At 41.2% G+C, this 26689-nt stretch overlaps 1 protein-coding gene across 1 annotated transcript in view; it reads left to right on the forward strand.

Moving 5' to 3' along the window:
- Positions 1-336: 336 nt before the first annotated feature.
- The window catches only part of LOC131258406 (protein S-acyltransferase 24-like), a 40816-nt gene continuing 14463 nt past the window's right edge, over positions 337-26689 (forward strand). Inside the window, exons 1-3 of the mRNA XM_058259718.1 lie at positions 337-881; positions 1180-1320; positions 26187-26299. Of these exons, the coding sequence (XP_058115701.1) occupies positions 624-881; positions 1180-1320; positions 26187-26299 (512 nt within the window). The 5' untranslated portion in view covers positions 337-623. The remainder of the gene's footprint in view (positions 882-1179; positions 1321-26186; positions 26300-26689) is intronic.

Below are 26689 nucleotides of genomic sequence, written 5' to 3' on the forward strand. Positions count from 1 at the left end.
TCTATCCAATCTGCGGATAAAGTCACACCGGAAAAACACAAATATGAGAATCCAAAGCTTTTGTGGCGCACAGGAAGGTTTTAATGGTCAGTCTCCACTGTTTACTGTGGTGTGATCCATATGAGATTTTTTAAAATTATTTTTTAGATCATGACTTAAAATGAGCTGGAAAATGGGGATGGACGGCGTGGATTATAATACATACATCAAGGTGGGCCCATGGTGAGGGAAACACTCGTTACTATGTTTACTCGGATAACACCTAATCCGCTCGCTCTCGTCTATAGGTTTGTCGTTTGGCTCCGGTTGGTCTCCTTCCTGGTTTTCTCCGTACTTAAAAAATAAATTAAAAAAAAATAAATAAATAAATAAAGTAAAAGAAAAAACCAGAGACGCGAGACGAGTCAAAAGATCAACCCAAACGCGGAACTCCAAAACTCATTCCTCTGATCGTCTCCCAACGCCAGCGTCTTCAAAAATTCCCTTCTATTCCAGACTCCTCTAATGTCAGACGTAGAGATAGCCTCGGCAATTTCCCTTCCCCTCAGGTTTCTTTAATGTCAGACGCACAGATATCCTTCTGCCTCTAACTCTCTCTCTCTCTCCCTCTCTCTCTCTCTCTAATGGCGTCTGAGATCGAGATTGTTGAAGACGTAGGATCGACTGCGACCTCGGGCGGAGGAGTGATTTCCGAAGCGCAGGGCGACGAGATACTTCGCAATGACGTATACACGGCAGCGGCGTACGGCGATCTGGAGAAGCTGCAGAGATTGGTGGAGAGCGAGGGGTGCTCCGTCTCGGAACCCGATAATCTCGGATACTATGCGCTGCAGTGGGCCGCGCTGAACAATCGGACGGCAGCTGCGCAGTATATAATCGAGGTCGGTTTTCTTTTTGGATTTCGATCTGGGCTTTTAGCTGGAAATTTCATTTTCTATATATATATATATATATATATATAAATTTGAAATTGATACTTGGTTGGAAAAGATGAATTTCATTTTACATACAACACCCCTTATTTCATTTTCATACACTTTTGGTTCTGTTATAATTCCAAATTGATACGTGGGTGTGTGTTTTAAAATTATAGAATGCAAGTATCATTTCCCCTAAATTCAACGGAGGAATTCTAGTCTTAGTTGGGCACTCTTTTATAGATTTGAATATTTTTGGCAGCATGGCGGAGATGTAAATGCAGCTGATCACACTGGCCAGACAGCACTCCATTGGAGTTCAGTGCGGGGTGCAATCCAAGTCGCTGAGCTATTACTCCAGGAGGGTGCTCGGGTGAATGCTGCAGATTTGTATGGGTATCAGGTCAGTTTATCTTGTTTCCTTAGTTCCTAATTGCACTTGAGTAATGGTTAATGCTTTGCTTAATGTACAGAACATGCTGAGTGTGTAGGACATCTTGGTCATGAAAAAGGTGGTCCCACCATGACAGTCACCTCGCACCAAAATCAGGCGGGCACATTAGTATGTTGAATCAGATGGTTGGTAGGTCTCATTAGACCGCTCATTGTCTCAAGTGGACCAGCCTTGTTTTTGCACCAATAGATCTTCATGGTGGGTCTCGTCTCTTGCACGGCTAGGATGGCCTACATAGGGACATGTTGGCACGTGAAATAGCTTGTATGTTAAGCTAACCTACAAATGGTTGTAGGTGATTGTTACTCTTTTAACAGTTATCTCCTTCAATTGTCTTTGATTTCTTTACTGCTTGTTGAGGTGAATAGGATGTGCTCTGCCTCTCTCCACGTGGATGACTTTGGGTCACACTTGAAGTTATCTGGATGGAGATTTAAGGTGGGAGCCTGCCTATTTTGGACTTGTTTGCTGAAGTGTCAAATGCCTTCCCATTCAAATGTCTATTGTGAATCTCCATAGGCAAAAAAGAAAAAAAAAATCTCCATAGGTCATTGATTCTATGGTGATGTGGGATTTCATCAAAATGTGCCCTAACAGTTCTTTTTGAAGGTGGGTTGTATGGTAGATGGTATGTAGATACATAATCAGATGCACTTGATGCCGATGCAAGTATTACTTAATGCTTGTAAAGCATGGAAATAATTGGGACAAGTTAATTGTGGCTCATTGCCATTCATTACATGTTCTTTTTTTTTTTTCTTTTTTTTTTTCTTTTTTTTTTTTGTTGAAGATTGAAATGCTTTAAAGGGCAAATTGCCAAAACAAAACGACAAGACCAACAGAACAGCAAAAGAGAACAAAACAAAGAAAAAACAAAGGAAAAGCAGAAAAAAACCTAAAAAAGCTCAAAACAACTCAAACCCAAGCTTCCGGGAAGCATTGAAACTAATCCAAGATCGAGGATATGATAGTTCTATCCAAGAGATTTAGACTAGACAACCTATCCTTCAGATCCCAGATGATTCGATTTGAAATAAAAGGAGAGGAAGATACATCTTGTAAACAATGATTATTTCTTTCTTCCCAAAGGGCCCAAAGAGTAGCCATCGCAGCCATCTTCCACACTGCCTTAGAATTCTTCTCAAGATGCACACCATTCCAAGAAAACAGGAGACTCTGAATTGAGGTTGGCATCACCCAGGGAACTTGGAATTTGCTGGATATAGAATACTAAACTACAATAGCATACAAACAGTGGAGAAAAAGATGAGGAATGGCTTCCGCCTTGCGAAGACAGAGAAGGCAGACATTGGGGGAGAATGAATGGAGACTAAGGATTCTAAATCAGATTTCTAGAGACAGTGCTTTTAATGATAAAAAGACTGAAAAAAGAAACAAATTACCTTTTGTGGCCCGACTGAAAAAAGAAACAAAGTACCTTTAGTGGCCAATATGGAACAATGACAAATGCTCCTTTGAAGTTTTAGCAGTTGTCTCTTCTACATTTCGAGTTGCCTTTCCTTCTTGAGATGAGATGTTAGTTAGAAAATGTAGAATCTCTGTGACTTATCATCATATCATCTCCATATGGACACTAAGGATGTCATAATTCGATTTCCAAGGAACATAGGTACATTAAGTGGCCTAATACAATGATGGCACTCGATCTTATCAAGTCACCCTGTGAAATCCAAGTTGTCTTCCTTATGGAGAAGTTCCAAATTGCTTTTATCCAGTGGTGTGTCCAAAACGTGGAAGGAGAGCTGTTATGCTTAGTTGAATAACGTGATAATGCTTGGTAAATTCATTCGAAATTGTTATGTTGTCAGCATCAGTTTAAGTGGATGCTCTTGCTTAGGAAGAGAGGGATGTGCTTAGTTAATATTTGCCTGTGCTATATGAAGGCGGAGGAATCGGTGGACCATTTGCTTCTTCACTGTCCATTCATTTCTGCCATTTGGGCTGCTATTCGGGCCTGTTTCGGTCTCAGCTGGTGCCCTCCTGGTTCAGTTTCCTCTTTCTTTTTGGATTGGCAAGGGGTGAAGCTTGGAAGGAAGCGAAACATGTTGTGGAAAAATGGCCCTTCTTGCCATTTGGTGGTGCGTTTGGGAGGAGAGGAACGGCAGATGTTTTCGGGACTCTGCTAATTCTGTGGGCTGGGTCTTATCTAGAGCTAAATCACGAATCATTGAATAGGCCACCCTAGTTGAATCCTTGAAGGATTCCGACCTTTTGTTTCTTGGCCTGTAGCCCTTGTCTGCTATCTCAGCTGTATCGGCTGCTGTTTTTGTTCTGTTTCCCTTATTTTTCTAATCTAAATCTCGTTATCTTTCAAAAAAAAAAGAAAAAGAAAGTGGATGCTCTTGCTAAAGGAGTTTGTCTTAATGGATAGCCATTTGTCCTTCTTCTTTGAGTAACATTTTGTTTCATATATGACTTTGAATTTTACTAAAGGAGAAATAAGAACAATACAAGCTCGTTGAATTCTTTTCTTGCTTTTTGGTAGGTTTCTGTTACCTCTCCAAAAAAAAAAAAAAAAAGGAATAGAAAAGAACAGTGCAAACACTAATCACTTAGAATATCTAGTCAATCAGATCTGCACTCTAATTATTATCTTCCATCATTGATAAGGAGAGTGTCCCTAGATACTCCATCTATTGCAAGCTGATCCACTTTGGTATTTGCATCAGGATGAATGTGGGAAAATGTTACAGCTCACTGCTCACAATAATTAAAACCCTACTCAATTGGCATTCCTCCATAGACATCTCCCAAATTTAGCCAATTTTATGGCATTGCTAGAATCACCCTTGACAATAATTGGGAAAAGATTGAAATTTCCACTATGTCGACTTCTTGAAGGAGTGGTGTGGCCTCTGCATGATTTGAGCCCTTAACCCCAATAGGCCTAGAGAATTCTATCAAAGTGATATCTTGGTTGCTTCTAACAATGCCCCTGATATTGGCCTGACCTGGATTCCCTATCAAACAACCGTCAAAATTCAGCAGGGGGAAATTTCCGTTTCTCTTTAATCTTTGAATTCTCCAGCCACATTGAATAATCTGTCCAATTCAATGAAAAATACTGCCTTGGGATTCCATTCATCCTTGGATTGACCCTGCTCCACTTGCTTGCGAGCCAGAAAAGTTTTCTCGCTATTGAGCCAACTAGCGATGATTTACCTTTAAAAATCTTTCTATTACGTTCCAGCCATTGGCATCATATTGGAGCTTGTACAGATAAATTCCATAGGATTTTACTCTTAAGGATCAAAAGAATCTGACTGCCACCCTTCTACCGGGCATTTAACTGAATCCGGGACTCCCCAGTCAATGCCAAATCTTGCAAAAATTGAAGACCAAGCTGCCCATGCATATGGGCATTGAATCCACAAATGGCCGTTTTCTTCATCATCATGGCATGACCATCCTGCTAGGAAGGGAAACACTGTCATTTTGATATGATCGAGAGTCAGAATTCTGTTCAGGCATGAAGATCAGCAGAATGCATTCAACCTTAACGGGGCAGCACCCTCCCATAGCTTCCAAAAAAGCTTCCTCCACTATGCTTGAGCAACCTGACAGCAACAAGGCAAAGTACTTCACCGAGAAACTACATTATTTTTCTAAATCCCAAATATGTTTGTCTGCACCACCACAAGGAATATAAAACTCTTCCAAAGTTGCTAGCATATGCTACAGTTGATGAATCTCGTACATTGATCCTGAACACGGGGGTACTGCACAAACTTCCCCTATGCACTGGAAGAAAATTTCACAGTATCACCTTTGTTCACCACTACTGCATATAGCCTTGGAAACTTACTAAAAAGTGGACTGTCAGAACACCACTTGTCTTCCCATCTCTAACAAATTCCAACAAAATTGCACTTTGTTCCTGGTTCCTCCTACCCTGAAACGGATAGGGACCCATTCTCTGAGAAATATCCATAGACTGATGATATTGCTCTCCAAATCGCTGAATCTTAGATTTGCACAGTTATGTCCCAACCATTTTCTGGCAGTCAATATTTTGCTACAAGAAATTTCCTGAGAATGGAGTTTTCTTGGAGCCAAATGACACTTCGAATGATTTTTTTTTTTTTTTTTTTTGAAGGGTGTTTTGAATAAAATTTTGTTGCTGACAATAGAAAAAATTTCAGTTTTGGCACTGGAATGAGTAGCTTGTGGCTTTGAAGGAAGTCAGATCTCTTACTAGAGGGGAGATTAGTTTGCTTTTATGTGATAACGATTATGACTTCATTCTTATCTTGTACTTCTTCTGAAGTAGAACTCACGCTTCCACACTCGAGATATCTTGCACTTTGAACAAAATTTTGCTGCTGATAAAAAAAAATAAATGAAACTTAGTTTTAGCACTAGAGTGAGTAGCTTGTGGTCCTGAAGGAAGTTGATTCTCTTGCCTAGTGGTGAGATTAATTTGCTTTTATGTGAGAAAGATGGTGACTTCATTCCTATGTTTTACTTTTTTGACGTAGAAAGTCATGCATCTACACTCAAGAGATTATGCAAGTTCTAACTAGAGTTACTGGACTTGACTAGTTTATGGCTCGAGTCCTGGTCAAATTGATACCCAACATAGTTTTTTGGGTTGACTCAAAACTCAACGTAGTTTATCAGGTGGATTTGGCTGAATCCTGTATCTTGGGAAGTAATAAAAAAGGATAAGTGATGCAGGACAATTAACCACGTGCTCTAAAAGCTTGAATTATTAGAGCATGACGAATCAATCCCTTTATCTCATAGCCCAGGCCCTTCATCTCATGGGTTAGGACCTTTGCCGAACCCCCCTCGTGGGCTCCAAATCACATGGGTACCACCTCACACGGGCCACCTACCCTAAGTGTATCCCCGCATCCCACAGGCTACCCCACTCGAGCCCGGTATGAAATGCGCATTAATCACCCCCAGTGAGGAGTATCAAACACGAGACCTTCCCTGTGGGCCCCTCCCACCCCGAGTGTGCCCCTGCATCCCACAGGCGGCCCCACTCGAGTCCGGTGTGAAAATGCCCATGCATTAATCACCCCCGGTGAGGAGCCTCGAACATAAGATCTCCCGCTCTGATACCAATTTGATGCAGGACAATTAACCACTTGCTTTAAAAGTTTGAATTGTTAGAGCATAGCGAATCAATCCCTTTATCTCATATCCCAAGCTCCACATCTCATGGATTAGGACCTCTGCCGAACCCCCCCTCGTGGGCCTCAAATTACATGGGTACCGCCTCACATGGGCCGCCCACCCCAAGTGTGTCCCCGCATCCCACAGGCTACCCCACTTGAGCCTGTGTGAAAATGCCCTTGCATTAATAAGTCCATGCGATGAGCCAAAATGGCCAAGTCCATGAGATGAGGAATGAAGATGATCTGTCCCTGACTACTTGTACCTAATCCGGTGACAACCTCGTCACTTATTGTTCATAGAATCTCTTGATCTGATCCTCAAACTGCCACAACATCTCAATGTGCTCCCAATTTGCCTTTCTGTTTGGCAAGTCTTTCCACTTAACCAGGTGCTCAATGTAGGGTGGAATGCCTCACCATTGAATCGTCCAATCTGCGATGATGTACTCTACTTTTGTGTCAATGAAATAACCATTGTCATTGGTGCTCGCTCGAAGATTCCCTTACCTGGGTCTTCCATGCCCCCATGTTAGGGCTTCAAGTTGCTCGCATGATAGACTGGGTGTATGTTGAATCATGAGGTTAGCCACACTTAGGGGTGCAACTTGGGTTGGGTAAACCCAAACCCGATTGGCCCAAGCTGAACATTGGGCCATGTTGGGCCGATGTTGGGTTGGGCTTGGGTTGAAAAACCCTCTACCCAATCCTCAACCCGACCTAAGTTGGGTTGGGTTTTGGTTAGGGCCTTGAGCAGCCTGACCCAACCCGAACCTGATCTTATGTGCAATACATGTACTTGTGAGTTATGACTAATATATATGATATAAATGTAAAATTATGTCCTAGATATAAAATAGAGTTTATGCAAGTTTGACCGCATGATGAGTGGACCAACGTTATTTTGGTCAATAGCATGTTCCCATTGCACACTACTTGACGAATGGCATGAATCTTTGATACGTGTGTCTTTCGTCAGGATCCCTCACACTTTTTCCTCCCCCTCACATGAAGGGCTTTTCATTAATATTGTTTTGCCTGTGTCACAACTCAGGATCCAGGGTATGGTGCCTCCCACTGGGGACCACGTACTGAGCAGTCAGATTATCAGAACCATCCATATTGTGGATTTTATGTATATGGGCCACTGTAAGAAACTTAACACTAAATGGACGATTATACCATCACTATCAATAAATGAATTTAGAACAATGGAGAGAAAATTTTCAATGGCTCGCATTCAGTCTAAAAATTGACGGTTAAGATTGTAGACTTTATTTTGCCAGTGTTATTTCAGTAGTTATATATATGTTACTTTAATGGTTAGATTTTTGATTCCATGGGTTAATTTACTACTTATAGGCAAGGGTTACATAATTACTGCAACAACCTCTATGTGACAGTAATGGCGGTAACTGTTACATGTTAGGGGGCTATAATGACTGTTGTCGAAAAAAATGGCTTGTAATGGTCCGTTATGTGGCCGAAACACGTTTATATATATATTAATTTTTATTTTTATAAAGTTAACAGTGATGGCTGTTATGGCCACCGTTACCGTTATGGAATACCTTGATTATAGGTGTTAACCTGACCCAACTAAGTACGTAACCCAACTTGATCTAATCCGTTCCAACTCAAATTTCATTATGGTTGATTGTTGAATACCTTGGGTTAGTTCTATAGTTGGGTTGGGCCTTGGGTCAACTCCTCAACTTAACCCAACTCGACCGAGTTGCACCCCTAGCTGCACTTGGCAGGATATCTTGTCCACCTCTCAGTGATAAGAATGGTCCTTCATACTTCCAACCAACACTTGATGAACTTTCTATAGTGTCTTGAATTGTTAGGGTAGGAACTTCACCATCACCTTATATCTCCTACATTGTACTTGATTGGCCATCTGTTCTTAATTCTTGTTCACCCATTTCTTCAGGTGTCTAGTGGCCTTGTTAAGGTAGTTGCATGCCAAGTTCACATTCTCTTGCCAACTCTTAGCAAACTGATAGGTAGCAAGCCTTTTCCAATTCTACCCACACACAAATGTATGAGGTGAGCGGTTTACGGCCCCGTTGTGAACTCGAACAAGCTGTTGTGGGTAGATTCACTCCTTTGTAGATTGTAGGAGAATTGCGCCACATCAAGTAACTTGGCCCAATCCCATTGGTTGGCACTCACGAATTGCTTCAAGTACAGCTCCGAGAGTGCATTTACATGCTCAGTTTGTCCATCATTCTGGGGGTGAAGCTCATAAATAATTGGAAATTGGAGCCCAACATCTTGAGCTGCGCAGTCCAACATCGCCTACCGAATTGAGGATCCTGATTGTTGACAATGGTCTGTGTTACCCCCTAATACTTCACGACATTCATTCGGAATAGGTGTGTCGCTTTTTCCACCCCATAGTCTGCAGGTGCAGCAATGGATGTATTGTACTTTGAGAATAGATTCAAAATGGCCATGATTGATTCACACCCTTTGACTTCAGTGGGGCTAAGATGAAGTCCATAGTGACACTTTCCTATGGTCTCTAAAATGGGTAAAGGCTCCAATAGGCCTCTCTGCTGTGGCTGATCTACCTTGTCTTGTTGGTATGCAAGTCAAATTCGTACGTAGGCCTCCTCATCATCCCTCATCTGTGGTCAAAATTAGGCTATGTCTAACAATGCAAATGTATGATACTGTCGTGGGTGCCTTCCCAACGTGTGTCGTGACATTCCTTTATTAGTCTCTTAGGTTTCCTGCATGTAGGGGTGATTATCTTTTTGTAAGTAGCCCATCCTTTACCTAAAATTGCCGAATTCTCCTCTCTGGTGCCAAATCTAGTAGATTTTTGGAGGTACGTTCTTGCCGCAGGCCTTTCTCTATCCTCTCCAAGATTCCTTTTCTTTGGCTTATTTTTGCCAACTTCTCAATTGTTGCAAACTTCGCCTACCTACTTAGTGTGTCTGCCACTTGGTTTGACTGTCTTGGCTTGTATTCAAATTGCATGTTGAACTTGGGTAGAAAGTCTTGCCATCGCGCTTGCTTCGAACTTAGCTTCTTTCGTATCTAGAAGTAGCTTGTGGTGATGTTAATCTGTCATCACCATGAACTTCAACCCCGATGGGCAATGTCTCTATGTCCTCAAGCACTACACTAGAGCCGCCATCTCCTTTTCCTTTTCTTGCACCATGTATCGCCTCTCTTTATCATTCACCTTCCAACATTCGTAAGCAATGGGGTGCCCCTCATACAGGAGAACCCCTCCAATGTCGAAGTTTGATGCATCTGTTTGCAATTCTTGGAGCTTGTAGTTATCCTTTAAGCTCACCACTGGTTCCTCCATCACTGCCTTCAAGTCTTCAAAGGCTTGTTAGCATTCATCCATCCAGCGCCAACTCATAGTCTTCTTCAACAAGTCCATTAGAGTTGCCACCCTTTCCAAGTAGGACTTGTTGAACCGTCAATAGTAGTTCACCAAGCCCAGGAACTATTGCAACTCTATCTCTTTTGTGGGGGGATCCCCCTCTTTCATGCCCTTCACCTTTTCTTTTGTCCATCCATAACGTGTCACTGCCCATTATCTTGTGACTCAAGAAGATGGTTTCCGTTTTTGTTGAATGGGCACTTCTCCTCCTTTACGTATAGGTCGTGTTCCATTAGTACTGAAAATGCGATCTTCAAGTGCTCTTCATGGTGACTGTTAACCACAATGTCATCCAAGTAGACAACAACGAACCAATCTAGGTACCGGTGGAATAGCTTCTTGATCATCATACAACATGTCGCTAAGGAATTGGTGAAGCCAAAGGGCATGACTAATAACTTGTGTGATCTGTACCTTTTCACGCATGTCATCTTCGGCTCGCATCCCTTGGTGGTGTTCACCTGATAGTAGCTGGATCAAAGGTTTATTTTGGAGAAGGATAATGGGAATGATTCCAGTCTTCACATAAGGCCTCTGCAGTCCACCATCCATCTCTGCACATCTATGTTGTCCACTTCATCACCACCACTCACCATGCCATTGATGACCAAAATGCTGATTGATGAATATCAGGAAATGCTTTCTTTGTGTATTTTATATGGACTTCTTTGCTTGATCAAATCAGATTTTTATTCAACCTTTGACTATTGCTGCAAATCTTCTCTAAGTTCTACCCTTTTTCCCATTATTTCCAGCATAATTTGATTGTCGATTTTTATTTTTATATTCCAGCTTCTGGCCTGCTTTGCTGATTTTACTTCCATCATAATCAGCAATTAAGTTTCTGACTGATTCAGTAGTTATATATTTGATTATCTCTTGTTTGTAATGAGATTCCTTCAATTTTGATTTAGATTAATTGACTCTTTCTAAACCATTGAATCTAATTTTTATTTCCATCATTGTCGAATCTGATTTATCAATTTTATTTCTGTTACAGTTACCTCAATCAAAACCATTAGTTTCATTTTTGTTTCATTGATTACTTGATCAACTGGTTTTGTTTTTTTTTTAGGTCTACTTTAGTTACTTCTGTTTCATATTCATATTTTTGATATGTGGAATCTAAGACTCGGTGACCATTTTGTCTTAACACACATGGCTAATCTCTATTATCATTATCTTCCATTTAAGTTTGCGTATGTTTATAGATTGTGTTGACTTGCGGTATATAAATTCCACTGTTGAATAGTTCATTGAAGAATTGATCACATATATTTAGACTATTTCACTATTAGAATTCAAGTGTCATTGCCCTCGTCACGTTTTAGAAAAGAAGAAAAAAGCGTTATTGGCTTCATTACTTCTTGTCATTCTCATTTGGATTCAACCATCAACATGAAGGTCTCATTCATTGGATGCAGCCACATTTTTTTTTTCCCTTTTCAGATTTTTTTTTTTTTTTTTTTTTTTTTTTCTGTTGACTTGTAGTATATTTTACAAATCCTTATCTATCTGTCACGCCCCAGACTCGGTAACCGGACTCACAAGGAACCCGATGGCCGGTTCCGGCCGCAACAGCCTCCGTAGTACCCCATTCTCGGCTCCTGAGGCAGGTTCCGATCCTGGGATCCTAGAAGGAGAATTTCTATAACAATATAATCATTTCCAATGCGAGCATACCCAAGATTACAGCAAGTACATATGAGAATAACAAGGGGCACACATCACAAAATCCACTAAGAATTTGAACTTTTACAAGCTTACATCAGGTCCGAAAGGACATACATAAGATAATGGGAAAAGAGAGAGAGGTCAGCAACACTGGAATCCTCAACTCAACTCTACTCCACGCTTTGCTGCTACGACGCCTGCCTAGAGTCTCCTGCACGCATCAATCGTGCATAAGCTTATAGAAGCTTAGAGGGTGGTGAAAGTGTGTGACAAAGGTGCACAGAAGAATAACAGGATGTACAAGGAAAGAAACGTGCTCAATGAGAATATTACTAACCATACCAAGGCTTATCATAAATACAATGCAATGAGTATTGGATGCCATACTAAGGCAATGCATGAATGGGCTTACACAACCAATGCTAATGCGATGCAAGTAATGCCAGTGCTCATATCCAAACCACATATCAAGTACATTTCCAATTATAAGGAAATCATGGGGGTCCATTATATTGCTGAATGACTGTCACTCTATAGACCCCGCACAGTCAAACGAGCGTAAGAGACCTCACTACCTGCATGTGGACAGCCAATCACCAACAAGGCCTGAAGGTAGCGGATCCATTTACGAGCTGGTCAGACTCAGCCTAACAACGCCTCCTCACACCAGGCAGGTAAGGTCATACCCCTATCCAACCGACTACACGATAGTGGGAGTCGCGGCCTAACGGTATAAGGCCCTCCTGCGCTCATAGTTTCCACTCGGTCACGGCGTTGAAGCAGATCCTTGGTACCATGAAAGTTTTGAAAATTTCACCCATGGGCATCCTATGCACCCGGTATGCTCAAGTAATATTTCCGGTGTCCACTTATACGGCCATCTACGAATATCCCTGTGGAGGTGAGGCTCTGATGAAGCAAGGGTGGTATTATCATGAAATGCTATGCCAATGCATGAGTCACACACATAGATCATACACTAGCTGCAGGCACACAATGTGCATAAGGGGAGAAAATCCATCCCTCAATGACCACCACACAATGTAATCAATTCATACAGATGATGTATATGAGTCACAAGAAAGTAAGTGTGCTTCCCGTGGAAAATGAAATCCTCCGTCCTAAGGAGGGTCAAGGTCTAAATATATAAACAGGTGTCCTAGGGAGAAGAAAAATCCTCTAGTGGGGGCCTAGTACTTTGGGATAACCCACATGCTAAGAGAGAGAGTCATGATCTTAAAAAGGAACGGTCCTAGCCAGGCCCAAGGTGGATCTTCAACCACCTATAAGGGCCTCTATGGGCCTATCTTAGGGCCACCAAGGAGGACATCCAACCTTAATTAGGTCCCAAAAGGAAGCCCACTACGCATAATGTAAGGTCTAAGGCCTAAGCAATGTATGGTCTAATGGGCCATACACCAAGCCCAATCTCATAGACCATATAGTGGGCCCTCAAGCGAGGTTTGGTCCCAACCATAAGGGTCATAGACCCATATGTTGTGGTGGGCTTCATGGGCAGCCCAGTAGTTCATTTACATGGGCAATTCTCACATTTAACACAAGTGAGTTGGGCCTCACTTTTTAGTCCAAGTATAGGGTCAATTTTAATGGGTGGCCAAGGGCCCAACTTCTTGCATATTCTTGCTCCTAAACCCATCACAATAGATGGGAGAGTATAGGCCTAAGATCAATGGGCCTATCCAAAAGGACTTAGTCCACAAGGCCTAATTACCAATACAAAAGGGCGGCCATGCATATATATAATGTCACATAATGGGCCTTGAGGAAATAGCCCAAAAACAAAAGCCATTCAATTCATGCTTTATGGTGGACTTAGAGGGCAGCCCATAAACCCAAAAAAATACACGTGGGCAGGGCCTTGCCGTATCAGCCCAAAGACTTAGCAAGACCTTCCACAATATGCATCAATGTGGGCCTTACAAGTCAGCCCATAATTAAGTACTTCATGAGGGCATCAAGGCCCATAATACATGATCAGCTTATAGACAGCCCATTGGGCCCACAATTCAATAAGGTCAGACCTTGCACAATGTTGGGCTCAAGGAAGAGGTTTATAGTCCATTGGGCCTATAAAACTACTTAAAAATCTGGTTAAGGTTAGCCTACAATATCACCACAAAGGTGGGCCTTAAGAGGCACTAATTAAGCCTAAAAATGTTAAAGGAAAGAAGGCAAAGAGTGTGTGCAACACTCCCTTAAATCTGGTTGGCCACAACAACTCCAAAACAGTCAACCATGCAACAAATTTGGGCCCCTTGTTGGAATTCCAGCCCACCCATTTCCTGGGCCTGCTGGAGTCCAGAAATTTATTTAATCTAGATGGGTTACTAACCCATGATGACCCACACATCACAACGGGCCCCACCAGATAAAAATGGGGATATACAACACTTACTTCAAGTGGGCCATGCCGTTGGAATGTAGGCTCAGCAACCCAAGGTTGGGGCGTCCCATGGTGGTTAGTCCTACGGGCCTGGGTATTTGGCCCAAAATTGATCCAAATTGCAGGCCACACTACGGTCGGTACAGGGGCCCGATGGCCCTGAAAATTTGCAGGGTGGTCCTTCCATGGGTGGACCACACCTCCACAAAATTTCGTGATTTTTGGATAACTAAAAGTATTTTAATTAATTTATAGAAATCAGTCTGTCCAGAAAATCGGACTGACCTGGACGTCCCAACGTGGTGGGCCAGTCCGGCCCTTGCCACGGTGTGCACAGGGGTCCATTGGCCCTAAAATTTGGTAGGTGGGTCCTACCATGGGTGGGCCACCTCCCTGTAAATTTTCATAATTTTTGGACACTCAAAAGTATTTTAATAAATTTCGAAATTACAATCTGTCCAGGGTGGAATGTTGCTGGAAATGTAACTGTCCTGAATTTGGGCCATCCAAATGGGTGGGTTCTGGGCCTCCAAAATTCCTGAAATTTGGACCCAAGGTCCCTCATCAAGCCTACAACAAAGTGAGACACAGAAAGATGGTCCACCTTTTAAGAAAATATTTTTAAAATTTTATTTTTTTGGGACTGTGCTGCTGGACTGCTCAACAGAAATTTTTGGCAGTCCACTATGTTGGCCCACCCCTTTAGATGCCCAAATGGGATCCATAGGCTCTAAAATTTTGCAGGTAGGTCCTACCATGGATGGGACAGCTCTCTGCAAAATTTTAGAATTTTTGAGGTAGTATAAGTATTTTATTTAATTCATACAAATTATGGACAACAATGAATATCCAGAAAATCTACTGGTGCAGAAAATACGGCTGTCCCATGTTTGGCACCATATGGGGTGGGCCTATATTTGCCCAAATTACTGGAGAATTGGTGGGTTTGATGGTCCCACATATGGACAGCAAGTGGGTTCCACTGGAGTGGTCCACTTACTCCCAAATCAAGATGGAAAATGAGCATTTCTAACATGCAATGTTGCTGGACTATCCAGAAATTTCTGGATAGTCGGCCTACTTTGGCCCATCCCATAGGCCTCAAACATGGGGGAAATGATGTGGGCCCCAATCCTCATCAAAGTGGGGTCCACACTCTAGAAAACCCCCAAAGAAATTTGGGAGAAATAGATATACAAACAGTCCCAAACAATTACTCAAAATCATACTATAGATGGCGTGAAATCTGGACGGCAACATATGTTGTCCATATTTCGGTCTATAAAAATTATCCAAAGGGTTTTGTATCCTAATCCATCAAGTGTGGTCCACCTAAATGGGTCATCAAGATTTCAGATCCATCAGCACACCAAAAACTCTAAGAAAATCCATGTTTGGAGACCACCCAACCCATGCATGTCATGGTGGGCCTGGACGTCCCATTTTCTGATGGAACTGAGATGTTACAGACCACATCAGTGGGCCACAAATTTCCAGCAACAAAATGAAGAGAAAGGGAGAAAGATCACGGCCATGGTGGAAGGTTCCGGCACTATAAACCTTCCACCTTCAATCCACACCATCCACTATATTGGTGGCTTACATGCATGCCATTTACAATTAAAAAGAGGTGCTGAGGTCATGCATGCAAAGGTCTAAATGACCTATGAAAGGTTAGATCTAAGAAAAATGCCTCATGGTGGGTCCATGGAGAATGGCCTACCATGGAAGAAGATATGCATGCTCTAAGCCCATGGCCTTGAATTTAGGAGTCATGTAGGACCTCCACCATGGATTGGTGGGTCTTACATGCTTTCGTTCATGTAGAAAAAGAAAAACAAGAAGAAGAAAGGGAGGAGAGTCTTCATGGAGCACCCACCTCCAATGGACAAGCTCCAACACCAAGTGCTAGCTTCTATACTTCAAGGGAGATGTTTAAATGGTGTAGATGGGGGTTTGAGGGTAGGATTGAGGGGAAGATAGGAGAAAGAGTTGCTGGAAATGAGGGAAGGTGGGGACGTCTCCACCATGGAAGGAGAGAAATGAGAGAATGAGAAAGAGAGAGAAGGGAGAGGGGTATAGCAAAGCAATCATTTGTTTTCTTGGCTAGGAAAGAGGGTTGTAATCATAACACATGGGGGGAAGAACCCAAGGCTAATGATGGGGTTTAGGGAAGAGAAATTGCATGGGGAAGAAAAAAAGATCTCATGATGACTTCTAGAAAAGAGAAAAAAAGAGTCATGATGAGTTTAGAGAAGGGAGTCCATCATTACTAGACTAGGCTAGGTAATCATGGTAACTTGCATGGGAGATAGGTGCATTAGGGTGGGGTCCACATGGGGAAACGTGCAAGCCAGGTGGGTCCCACCAAAATGCAATCAACGGTCTAAATAATGCGCGGCCTACAACTTTTGATGGACACGTCGGATTTATGCATGAGACGCGACGTTGGAATCACGGCAACGAGGCGATTGCAATGGCATAGGTCCTGGGTCAATCCGAGTCGGGTCGTGACCGAACTCAAGGATGACTGCAAACGTTATCTGAGGGTCGCGAGTCGCTGGAATTTGACCGGTAGGACTGCGGGACCAACATGGAAGGAATGCATACTCACACACACACATGCACACATGTGAACCCGGTCGGGTCTCACACTATCTATTTTTCTGCCTATCTTCTTGGTCATCCCACAGCTCCCTAAGGCACCCAAGAGGGGCAGCCTTTAGGCAAATATTCCTTTTTGAACATCCTATTTTCAAAATTGAAGGTAATGTTTGATTCTACCAGCTTCTCCTTCTTTTTTTTTCAAATTGAAGCTAGAATCTCATTTTACTACACTTGCCAGGTTTGCCAAGCCTCAAAATACTTGGATTTGGCTGTATATTTTGTTTAATTGAAAAAAAAAAGATGTTATAAATAAAAGATGAATAAAATATTAGATTGTCAGGATTCTCGAGAAGTTGTGGTCAATGTTTTAAATATTGATGATATCGGCCGATATATCCCACGATATATCTTGTATCCCACCCATGCGATATGAAATGTACATTTAGTGCCGATATATCCCACATGTTCGATCTAGTGAGCATTTTCATTTCCGATCCCTTTAAATTTTATTTTATTTTTATTGAAATCATGTTAATTCAGTGTTAAATGGTTATAAATCCATTGGTTCTTCATGTTTTGCATGAAAAATCATAAATTTGGAGCGTTGATCTATATCCACTGGTTCTTCATGTTCTCCATGTTTTTTTGTTTCGAAAATTTCCTTCAACCAGCTATCAATTGAGACTAATTTCAAAGTATTTAGGAGTATTTGATGAAATAATCATCACATAGACTCTAATTTCGAAATTTGAGTGTAGGTGGTCCAATTTGGGAGAAATTGGGAAAAATCAAAATTTTCCCAATTTCTCTTGCAATATTGCACTCTAAATATGAAATCAAGCATGTATGATGGTTGATCTACTGATTTGTTACGTCCTTGTTAATTTTCAAAAAACAAAAATAATTTTTAATTAATAATTTAATAAAAATTGTTGATTTTTTTTTTTTGTTTTTTGTTTTTTTTTTTTGAAATTTCCCTTCAACCAACTGTCAATTGAGACTAATTTCGAAGTATTTAGGATTGTTTGAACTTTGATGAAATGATCATCACATACACTCTAAATGTTATGCATTCAATTTGAATATGGTTGCATTAGTTCAGTCAGACAACGCATAGCTTAGGGCCCTATACAAAGAAAACCTATTATGTGCACTTCTTTTTTGCGATGTTATGATTTAAAAGTGTGTATTAATGTCTTTTTTAACAATCCTTGAAGTTTCATTGAAAAATTCAACCAATTTCCCAATGTTTCCCCATGTTTCCCAAAAAGTGCAATAAATTAGCCCATGTAAACAATATATCCCATGTGATCATAGGTCCGATATGGATCTATATGCAATGTTGTCATGTGCGATCACACATTTGGATATGCACACACTGTGAGACCTGACCCGGTTCACATGTGTGTATGTGTGTGTGTGTGTGTGTGTGTGTGAGTATGCATTCCTTCTATGTTGGTCTCGCGGTCCTACCGGTCAAATTCCAGCGACCCGCGACCCTCGGATAGCGTTTGCGGTCATCCTTGAGTTCGGTCACGTAGACCCGACTCGGATTGACCCAGGACCTATGCAGTGCGATCGCCTCGTCGCTGTGGTTCCAACGCCGCGTCTCATGCATAAATCCGACGCGTCCATCAAAAGTTATAGGCCGCACATTATTTAGACCGTTGATTGCATTTTGGTGGGACCTACCCGGCTTGCACGTTTCCCCATGTGGACCCCACCCTAGTGCAATATCTCCCATGCAAGCTACCATGATTACCTAGCCTAGTCTAGTAATGATGGACTCCCTTCTCTAAACTCATCATGACTCTTTTTTTCTCTCTTCTAGAAGTCATCATGAGATCTTTTTTCTTCCCCATGCAATTTCTCTTCCCTAAACCCCATCATTAGCCTTGGGTTCTTCCCCCCATGTGCTATGATTACAACCCTCTTCTCTAGCCAAGAAAACAAATGATTACTTTGCTATACCCCTCTCTCTCCCTTCTCTCTCTTTCTCATTCTCTCATTTCTCTCCTTCCATGGTGGAGACGTCCCCACCGTCCCTCATTTCCAACAACTCTTTCTCCTATCTTCCCCTTAATCCTACCCTCAAACCCCCATCTACACCATTAAAACATCTCCCTTGAAGCATAAAAGCTAGCACTTGGTGTTGGAGCTTGTCCATTGGAGGTGGGTGCTCCATGAAGACTCTCCTCCCTTTCTTCTTCTTGTTTTTCTTTTTCTACATGAACGAAAGTATGTAGGACCCACCAATCCATGGTGGAGGTCCTACATGACTCCTAGATTCAAGGCCATGGGCCTAAGAGCATGCATATCTTCTTCCATGGTGGGCCATTCTCCATAGACCCACCATGAGGCATTTTTCTTAGATCTAACCTTTTATAGGTCATTTAGACCTTTGCATGCATGACCTCAGCACCTCTTTTTAATTGTAAATGGCGTGCATGTAAGCCACCAATATAGTGGATGGCGTGGATTGAAGGTGGAAGGTTTATAGTGCCGGAACCTTCCACCATGGCCGTGATCTTTCTCTCTTTCTCTTCATTTTGTTGCTGGAAATTTGTGGCCCACTGATGTAGTCTGCAACATCTCAGTTCCATCAGAAAATGGGACGTCCAGGCCCACCATGACATGCATGGGTTGGGTGGTCTCCAAACATGGGTTTTCTTAGAGTTTTTGGTGTGCTGATGGATCTGAAATCTTGATGACCTATTTAGGTGGACCACACTTGATGGATTAGGATACAAAACCCTTTGGACAATTTCTATGGACCGAAATATGGATAGCATAGGTTGCTGTCCTAATTTCACGCCCATCTATAGTATGATTTTGAGTAATTGTTTGGGACTGTTTGTATGTCTATTTCTCCCAAATTTCTTTGGGGGTTTTCTAGAATGTGGACCCCACTTTGATGAGGATTGGGGCCCACATCATTTCCCCCATGTTTGAGGCCTATGGGATGGGCCAAAGTAGGCCGACTGTCCAGAAATTTCTGGACTAGCAACATTGCATGTTAGAAATGCTCATTTTCCATCTTGATTTGGGAGTAAGTGGGCCACTCCAGTGGACCCCACTTGCTATCCATATGTGGGACCATCAAACCCACCAATTCTCCAATAATTTGGGCAAGTATAGGCCCACCCCATATGGTGCCAAACATGGGACAACAATATTTTCTGGATATTTATTGTTGTCCATAATTTGTATGAATTAAACAAAATACTTATACTACCTTAAAAATTCTAAAATTTTGCAGAGAGGTGTCCCATCCATGGTAGGACCTACCTGCAAAATTTTAGGGCCTATGGATCCCATTTGGGCATTCAAAGGGGTGGGCCAACATAGTGGACTGCTAGAAATTTTTGCTGAGCAGTCCAGCAGCACAGTCCCAAAAAAATAAAATTTTAAAAATATTTTCTTAGAAGGTAGACCATTTTTCTGGGTCCCACTTTGTTGTAGGCCTGATGAGGGACCTCGAGTCCAAATTTCAGGAATTTTGGAGGCCCAGAACCCACCCATTTGGATGGCCCAAATTCAGGACAGTTACATTTCCAGCAACATTCCACCCTGGATAGATTGTAATTTCGAAATTTATTAAAATACTTTTGAGTGTCCAAAAATTATGAAAATTTACAGGGAGGTGGCCCACCCATGGTAGGACCCACCTACCAAATGTTAGGAATGGACCCCTGTGCACACCGTGGCAAGGGCTGGACTGGCCCACCATGTTGGGACGTCTAGGTCAGTTCGATTTTCTGGACAGACTGATTTTTATAAATTAATTAAAATACTTTTAATTATCCAAAAATCGCGAAATTTTGTGGAGGTGTGGTCCACCCATGGAAGGACCACCCTGCAAATTTTCAGGGCCATCGGGCCCCTGTACCGACCGTGGTGTGGCCTGCAATTTGGATCAGTTTTGGGCCAAATACCCAGGCCCGTAGGACTAACCACCATGGGACGCCCCTACCTTGGGTTGCTGGGCCTGCATTCCAATGGCATGGCCCACTTGAAGTAAGTGTTGTATATCCCCCCTTTTTATCTGGTGGGGCCCGCTGTGATATGTGTGGGTCATCATGGGTTAGTAACCCATCTAGATTAAATAAATTTCTGGACTCCAGTAGGCCCAGGAAATGGGTGGGCTGGAATTCCAGCAAGGTGCCCAAATTTGCTGCATGGTTGACTATTTTGGAGTTGTTGTGGCCCACCAGATTTAAGGGAGTGTTGCACACACTCTTTGCCTTCTTTCCTTAAACATTTTTGGGCTTAATTAGTGCCTCTTAAGGCCCACCTTTGTGGTGATATTGTACGCTAACCTTAACTAGATTTTAAAGTAGTTTTATAGGCCCAATGGACAGTAAACCTCTTCCTTGAGCCCAACATTGTGCAAGGGCTGACCTTATTGAATTGTGAGCCCAATGGGCTGTCTATAAGTTGATCATGTATTAGGGGCCTTGATGCCCTCATGAGGTACTTAATTATGAGCTGACTTGTAAGGCCCACATTGATGCATATTGTTGAGGGTCTTGCTAAGTCTTTGGGCTGACATGGCAAGGCCTTGCCCACGTGTATTATTTTGGGTTTATGGGCTGCCCTTTAAGTCCACCATAAAGCATGAATTGAATGGCTTTTGTTTTTGGGCTATTTCCTGAAGGTCCATTATGTGACATTATATATATGCATGGCCGCCCTTTTGTGTTGGTAATTAGGCCTTGTGGACTAAGTCCTTTTGGATAGGCCCATTGATCTTGGGCCTATACTCTCCCATCTATTGTGATGGGCTTAGGGGCAAGAATATGCAAGAAGTTGGGCCCTTGGCCGCCCATTAAAATTGACCCTATACTTGGGCTAAAAAGTGAGGCCCAACTCACTTGTGTTAAATGTGAGAATTGCCCATGTAAATGAACTACCGGGCTGCCCATAAAGCCCACCACAACATATGGGTCTATGACTCTTATAGTTGGGCCCAAACCTTGCTTGAGGGCCCACTATATGGTCTATGAGATTGGGCTAGGTGTATGGCCCATTAGACCATACATTGCTTAGGCCTTAGACCTTACATTATGCGTAGTGGGCTACCTTTTGGGACCCAGTTAAGGTTGGATGTCCTCCTTGATGGCCCTAAGGTAGGCCCATAGAGGCCCTTATAGGTGGTTGAAGGTCCACCTTGGGCCTGGCTAGGATCGTTCATTTTTAAGATCATGACTCTCTCTCTTAGCTTGTGGGTCATCCCAAAGTACTGGGCCCCCACTAGAGGATTTTTCTTCTCCCTAGGACACCTGTTTATGTGCTTAGACCTTGACCCTCCTTAGGACGAAGGATTCCATTTTCCACAGGAAGCACACTTACATTCTTGTGACCCATATGCATCATCTGTATGAATTGATTGTATTGTGTGGTGGTCATTGAGGGATAGAGTTTCTCCCCTTATGCACATTGTGTGCCTACAGATAGTGCATGATCTGTGTGTGTGACTCATGCATTGGCATAGCATTTCATGATGATACCGCCCTTGCTTCATCAGGGCCTCGCCTCCATTGGGATATTTGTGGATGGCCGTATGAGTGGACACCGGAAATATTACTTGAGCATACTGGGTGCATAGGATGCCCATGGGTGAAATTCCCAAAACTTCCATGGTACCAAGGATCTGCTCCAACGCCGTGACCGAGTGGCAACTATGAGTGTACGAGGGCCTTATACCGTTAGGCCGCGACTCCTACTGTCGTGTAGTTGGTTGGATAGGGGTGTGGCCTTACCTGCCTGGTGGTAGGAGGCGTTGCTAGGCTGAGTCTGACCAGCTCGTAAATGGGTCTGCTACCTTCAGGCCTTGTTGGTGATTGGCTGTCCACAGGCGGGTAGTGAGGTCTCTTACGCTCGTTTGACTGTGCGGGGTCTGTAGAGCGGCAGTCATTCAGTAGTGTAATGGACCCCGGTCTCGGTAACCGGACTCACAAGGAACCCGATGGCCGGTTTTGGCCACAACAGCCTCCGTAGAACTCCATTCTCGGCTTCTGAGGTAGGTTCCAATCCTGGGATCCTACAAGGAGGATTTCTATAACAATATAATCATTTCCAATGCGAGCATACCCTTGATTATAGCAAGTACATATGAGAAGAAGAAGGGGCACACATCATAAAATCCACTAAGGATTTGAACTTTTATAAGCTTATATCAGGTCCGAAAGGACATACATAAGATAATGGGAAAATAGAGAAAGGTCAGCAACACTGGAGTCCTCAACTCAACTCAACTCTACTCCACGCTCTACTGCTACGATGCCTGCCTAGAGTCTCCTGCACACATCAATCGTGCATAAGCTTATAGAAGCTTAATGGGTGGTGAAAGTGTGTGACAAAGGTGCACAGAAGAATAGGAGGATGTACAAGGAAAGAAACTTGCTCAATGAGAATATCACTAGCCTTACCAAGGCTTATCATAAATACGATGCAACGAGTACTGGACGCCATACTAAGGCAATGCATGAAGGGGCTTACCCAGCTAATGCTAATGCGATGCAAGTAGTGCCAGTGCTCATATCCAAACCACATATCAAGTACATTTCCAATCATAAGGAAATCACCAGGGTCCATTGCACATTCAGCTGGAAATTGCATATGCGACAGTGGCATATGCGATTTCCGTACATGTGCGATCGCATATGCCACATATGCGAGAATATGCAATGTATGCGATTCACCAACAGTCAGAAATCTGACCGTTTTCTAACTACTGGGATTTTTTTATTTTAAAAAAATTTTAAAATATGTATTTTTAGTCTATAAATGGGCATTCAAAGCACTCATACAAGCACTCAAAGTTCAAACTCTCTCTCTATCTCTATTTTCTACTCTTACACTCTTTCTTATATAATTCCAAGGCCCAAGCTCCATTCATATTTCTTTCAAGTTTGAAGTTTCAATCAAGGGACAAGGATTCAAGAATCAAGAAAGTAAAGCAAACAAGATTCAAGATTACATCGAAATTGAACTCTCTTTCTAGTTTCTTCCAAGTTCTAAATATCATAATCATATTCACACACCCACCACTCTCTCTTTCTATCTCTCTTTCTCAAAGTTTCTTTACATTCAAGACTTAAGAGACTCAACTTACAAGTTGCAAGTTAGTTTGTTATAGTTTGAGTTTCTTCTAAGTTCTAACATTTTTATTTTTTTTTCTTTTTTAAAGTTTGTTACTTACAACACTAGTTACAAGTTACAAATTACTTATAAGTTACAAGTTATTACAAGTTAGTTACAACTTACAAGAGTACAATACAAGTCTACAACATTCTCTCAAGATTCAAGACTCAAGTCAAAAGTGAAGAATTTGTGTTTCTATAAATTTGTAATTGTGTGTAAATCTCTCTCTCTCTCTCTCTCTCTCTCTCTCCCCCCTCTCTTTTACTACAAGAATTTATTCATTTTTTTTTCTTATTTTCCCCCTATTTTTCTGTTTTATTTTTTATTTTTTATTTTTTAAATTTGAAATTTAAAATTTTTTTAAAATAATTATTATTATAATTTTTTTAGAAAAAATAAAAAAATAAAAAAAATATGCGACCACATATGCGATTGTGTGATTGCATATGAGCACAGGCATATGCAATCGCACACGATCGCATATGTGATTTGACAACATTGTCTGTATCCCAAGGATGTGATACGTAACGTGATATTGATATTTCGAACACTGGTTGTGGTGAAGTTTTATTAGCAGCTGCCAACCTGACATAACTCACCTTATCTGGGCTTGTGGCGGGCAATGAGAGCACAAAACTTCCACATGCGTGATTTAGAATTGAAAGCATTCAAGGGAACTTAAAAGTAGCACCAATTGGTAATAAAATGAGGGAAAGTAGATTTAGATAATTTGGCCATATGTGGTGGAATTCAAGAACTACACAAATCTAGTTGAGAAAGGGTTAAAAATAGTCTCAAGCAGTGTTGTCATATGTGATCACATGACATTTTGACAATGGTTTTATGACCGTTGGGCATTATGTGGTCCCATAAAAAAATATGTGATTGCGTATGCCATAGGTATGCAATGGCATAATCTCCATCAAAATCACATCAATAAAATTTCTAGTTTAAATGATCTCTATTCAAAATCACATCGAGAAATTTTTTGTTGTTTATTTTGGTTGATTTTTTTTTTTTATTTTTTTATTATTATTTTATCACATTTCTTTAGTTCGACTACTTGTTAGTTCACTTGTTATAGTATAATAGTCTAATCAGTGTAATAAATAAATATACATATATATATATATATATATATATATATATATATATATATATATATATATATAAATAAAATTGGTAATAAAACTATAAAAAGTAATTCCCTACCATTGTACTATTTTTACATAAATTTTTTCCTTTTTTTTTTCTTTTAATTTTTTCTTAAAAAAATACACTTCGGGGCTGTGTGCATATGTGATTGTGCAGTCCATATGCGCACAGCCCCCTTGGGTCACACAAGATTGGATATGCAAGCAAAAAAGTCAAAAATGAGAAGGAAAAATGGAAAAAGCCCTTCAAAGGGGCACTAGGCTACTATGAATGGTCATAAAATGGAAAAAGGCCCCTTACGGTTCGAGCCATTATGACCTCATGTCACTTAATAGCTCTTGCCGTTACCGTTATGTTTATTGCATACCGTTATGACATTTTCTTCTATTTTCTGAGACAGAGAAAAACACATAAAGTTGTTGTTGTGGTTGTTTTTATTAATTTTTTAACATGTAAAGGAAGAAAATAAAAATCTAACAAAGATTTAAAGCTATATTACAAAAAAGAAAAGTTTTAAATGTTTGTTAAGAGGCTGGTTGGTAGGCAGGGACCTAATAATTTTTATTTGCGAGACTAATTATTTTTTTTGCTTCTCTTTTTAATAAGTGGGTTTCCTTTACCTTTTAAAGAGTAATTTTGTCAAAACTAAAGTTGTTTTTCATTTAAGACTCAGAGGTACAATATTTACTTTTATCTTCTTCTTCTTCTTCTTCTTCTTCTTCTTCTTCTTCTTTTTTTTTTCTTTTCTTCTTTCCTTCTTTCTATCTTTCTACTTCTTCAGGCTAAAAAGAGTCATTTCAAGAAGTATCAATGGGAAGATTTTGTGCTTAGCTGTCTAAATGGATGGATGTGGCTGAAGTTTGTTGCATATGCATGCTGATGTTGAATGTTTTTGAGATATGATTTGTTCCCTGCTTTAGAAGAAGCCATGTATATATGAATTGTCCTGAACACAGGATTTACTCTATTGGAGCTGTTTGCTTGAAATAGAGTTCAGTGCTAATTTTGATTGTTGATTGTGGTAGAATGTATCTTTTGATTTCCTTGCTGCAATGTTTTTCTGCTTATTTCAATATTCATGTTAATATTCTCGTCAGTGCTAATTTTGATTGTTGATGGTGGTAGAATGTATCTTTTGATTTCCTTGCTGCAGTATTTTTCTGCTTATTTCAATATCCATATTAATGTTCTCTTTGAATAAAGGATTGTTCACCTAGTAACACATCTGTGCTTGAGTTTCTTCTTTGTATTTTGATCAAATTTCACCTGATTGCAGACGACTCATGTTGCAGCACAGTATGGTCAGACAGCTTTTCTTTATCATGTTGTCACAAGATGGAATGCTGATCCAGATGTGCCTGATAATGATGGAAGAACCCCTCTCCATTGGTATTCAATTGCTTACCTTGTCTGCATTTATGATTTGCACATTCTAAAACGTTCATTGGTGTGACATGCTGATGGTGCTACAAAGCAAAAAATAGTTCTAACTTTTTCATCCAAGAATAGCAGTGGGAACAAACTCTTTTAGTTTTTTCCTGATTTAATTGCATGGACAGATTCTAGATCCACCTTTGAGTTCTCTGGTTTTCATCCAATCCACACACAAACAGTATAGAAGCAAAGAAAGAGAAAGGACTGGTTCTTGTGGAATCTCATCCCGAAAGAAACTATAGGACTCTCGCCTATAGTTAAATGAAGCATGAAGCGAAGCTACAACAGAGTCAGGTTTGGGAGCAGGGAAGTGTCTGCTTTAAAATTTTAGCAAGTCTAAACATC

The sequence above is a fragment of the Magnolia sinica genome, chromosome 10, assembly GCF_029962835.1.
Source record: "Magnolia sinica isolate HGM2019 chromosome 10, MsV1, whole genome shotgun sequence".
Lineage (NCBI taxonomy): Eukaryota > Viridiplantae > Streptophyta > Magnoliopsida > Magnoliales > Magnoliaceae > Magnolia > Magnolia sinica.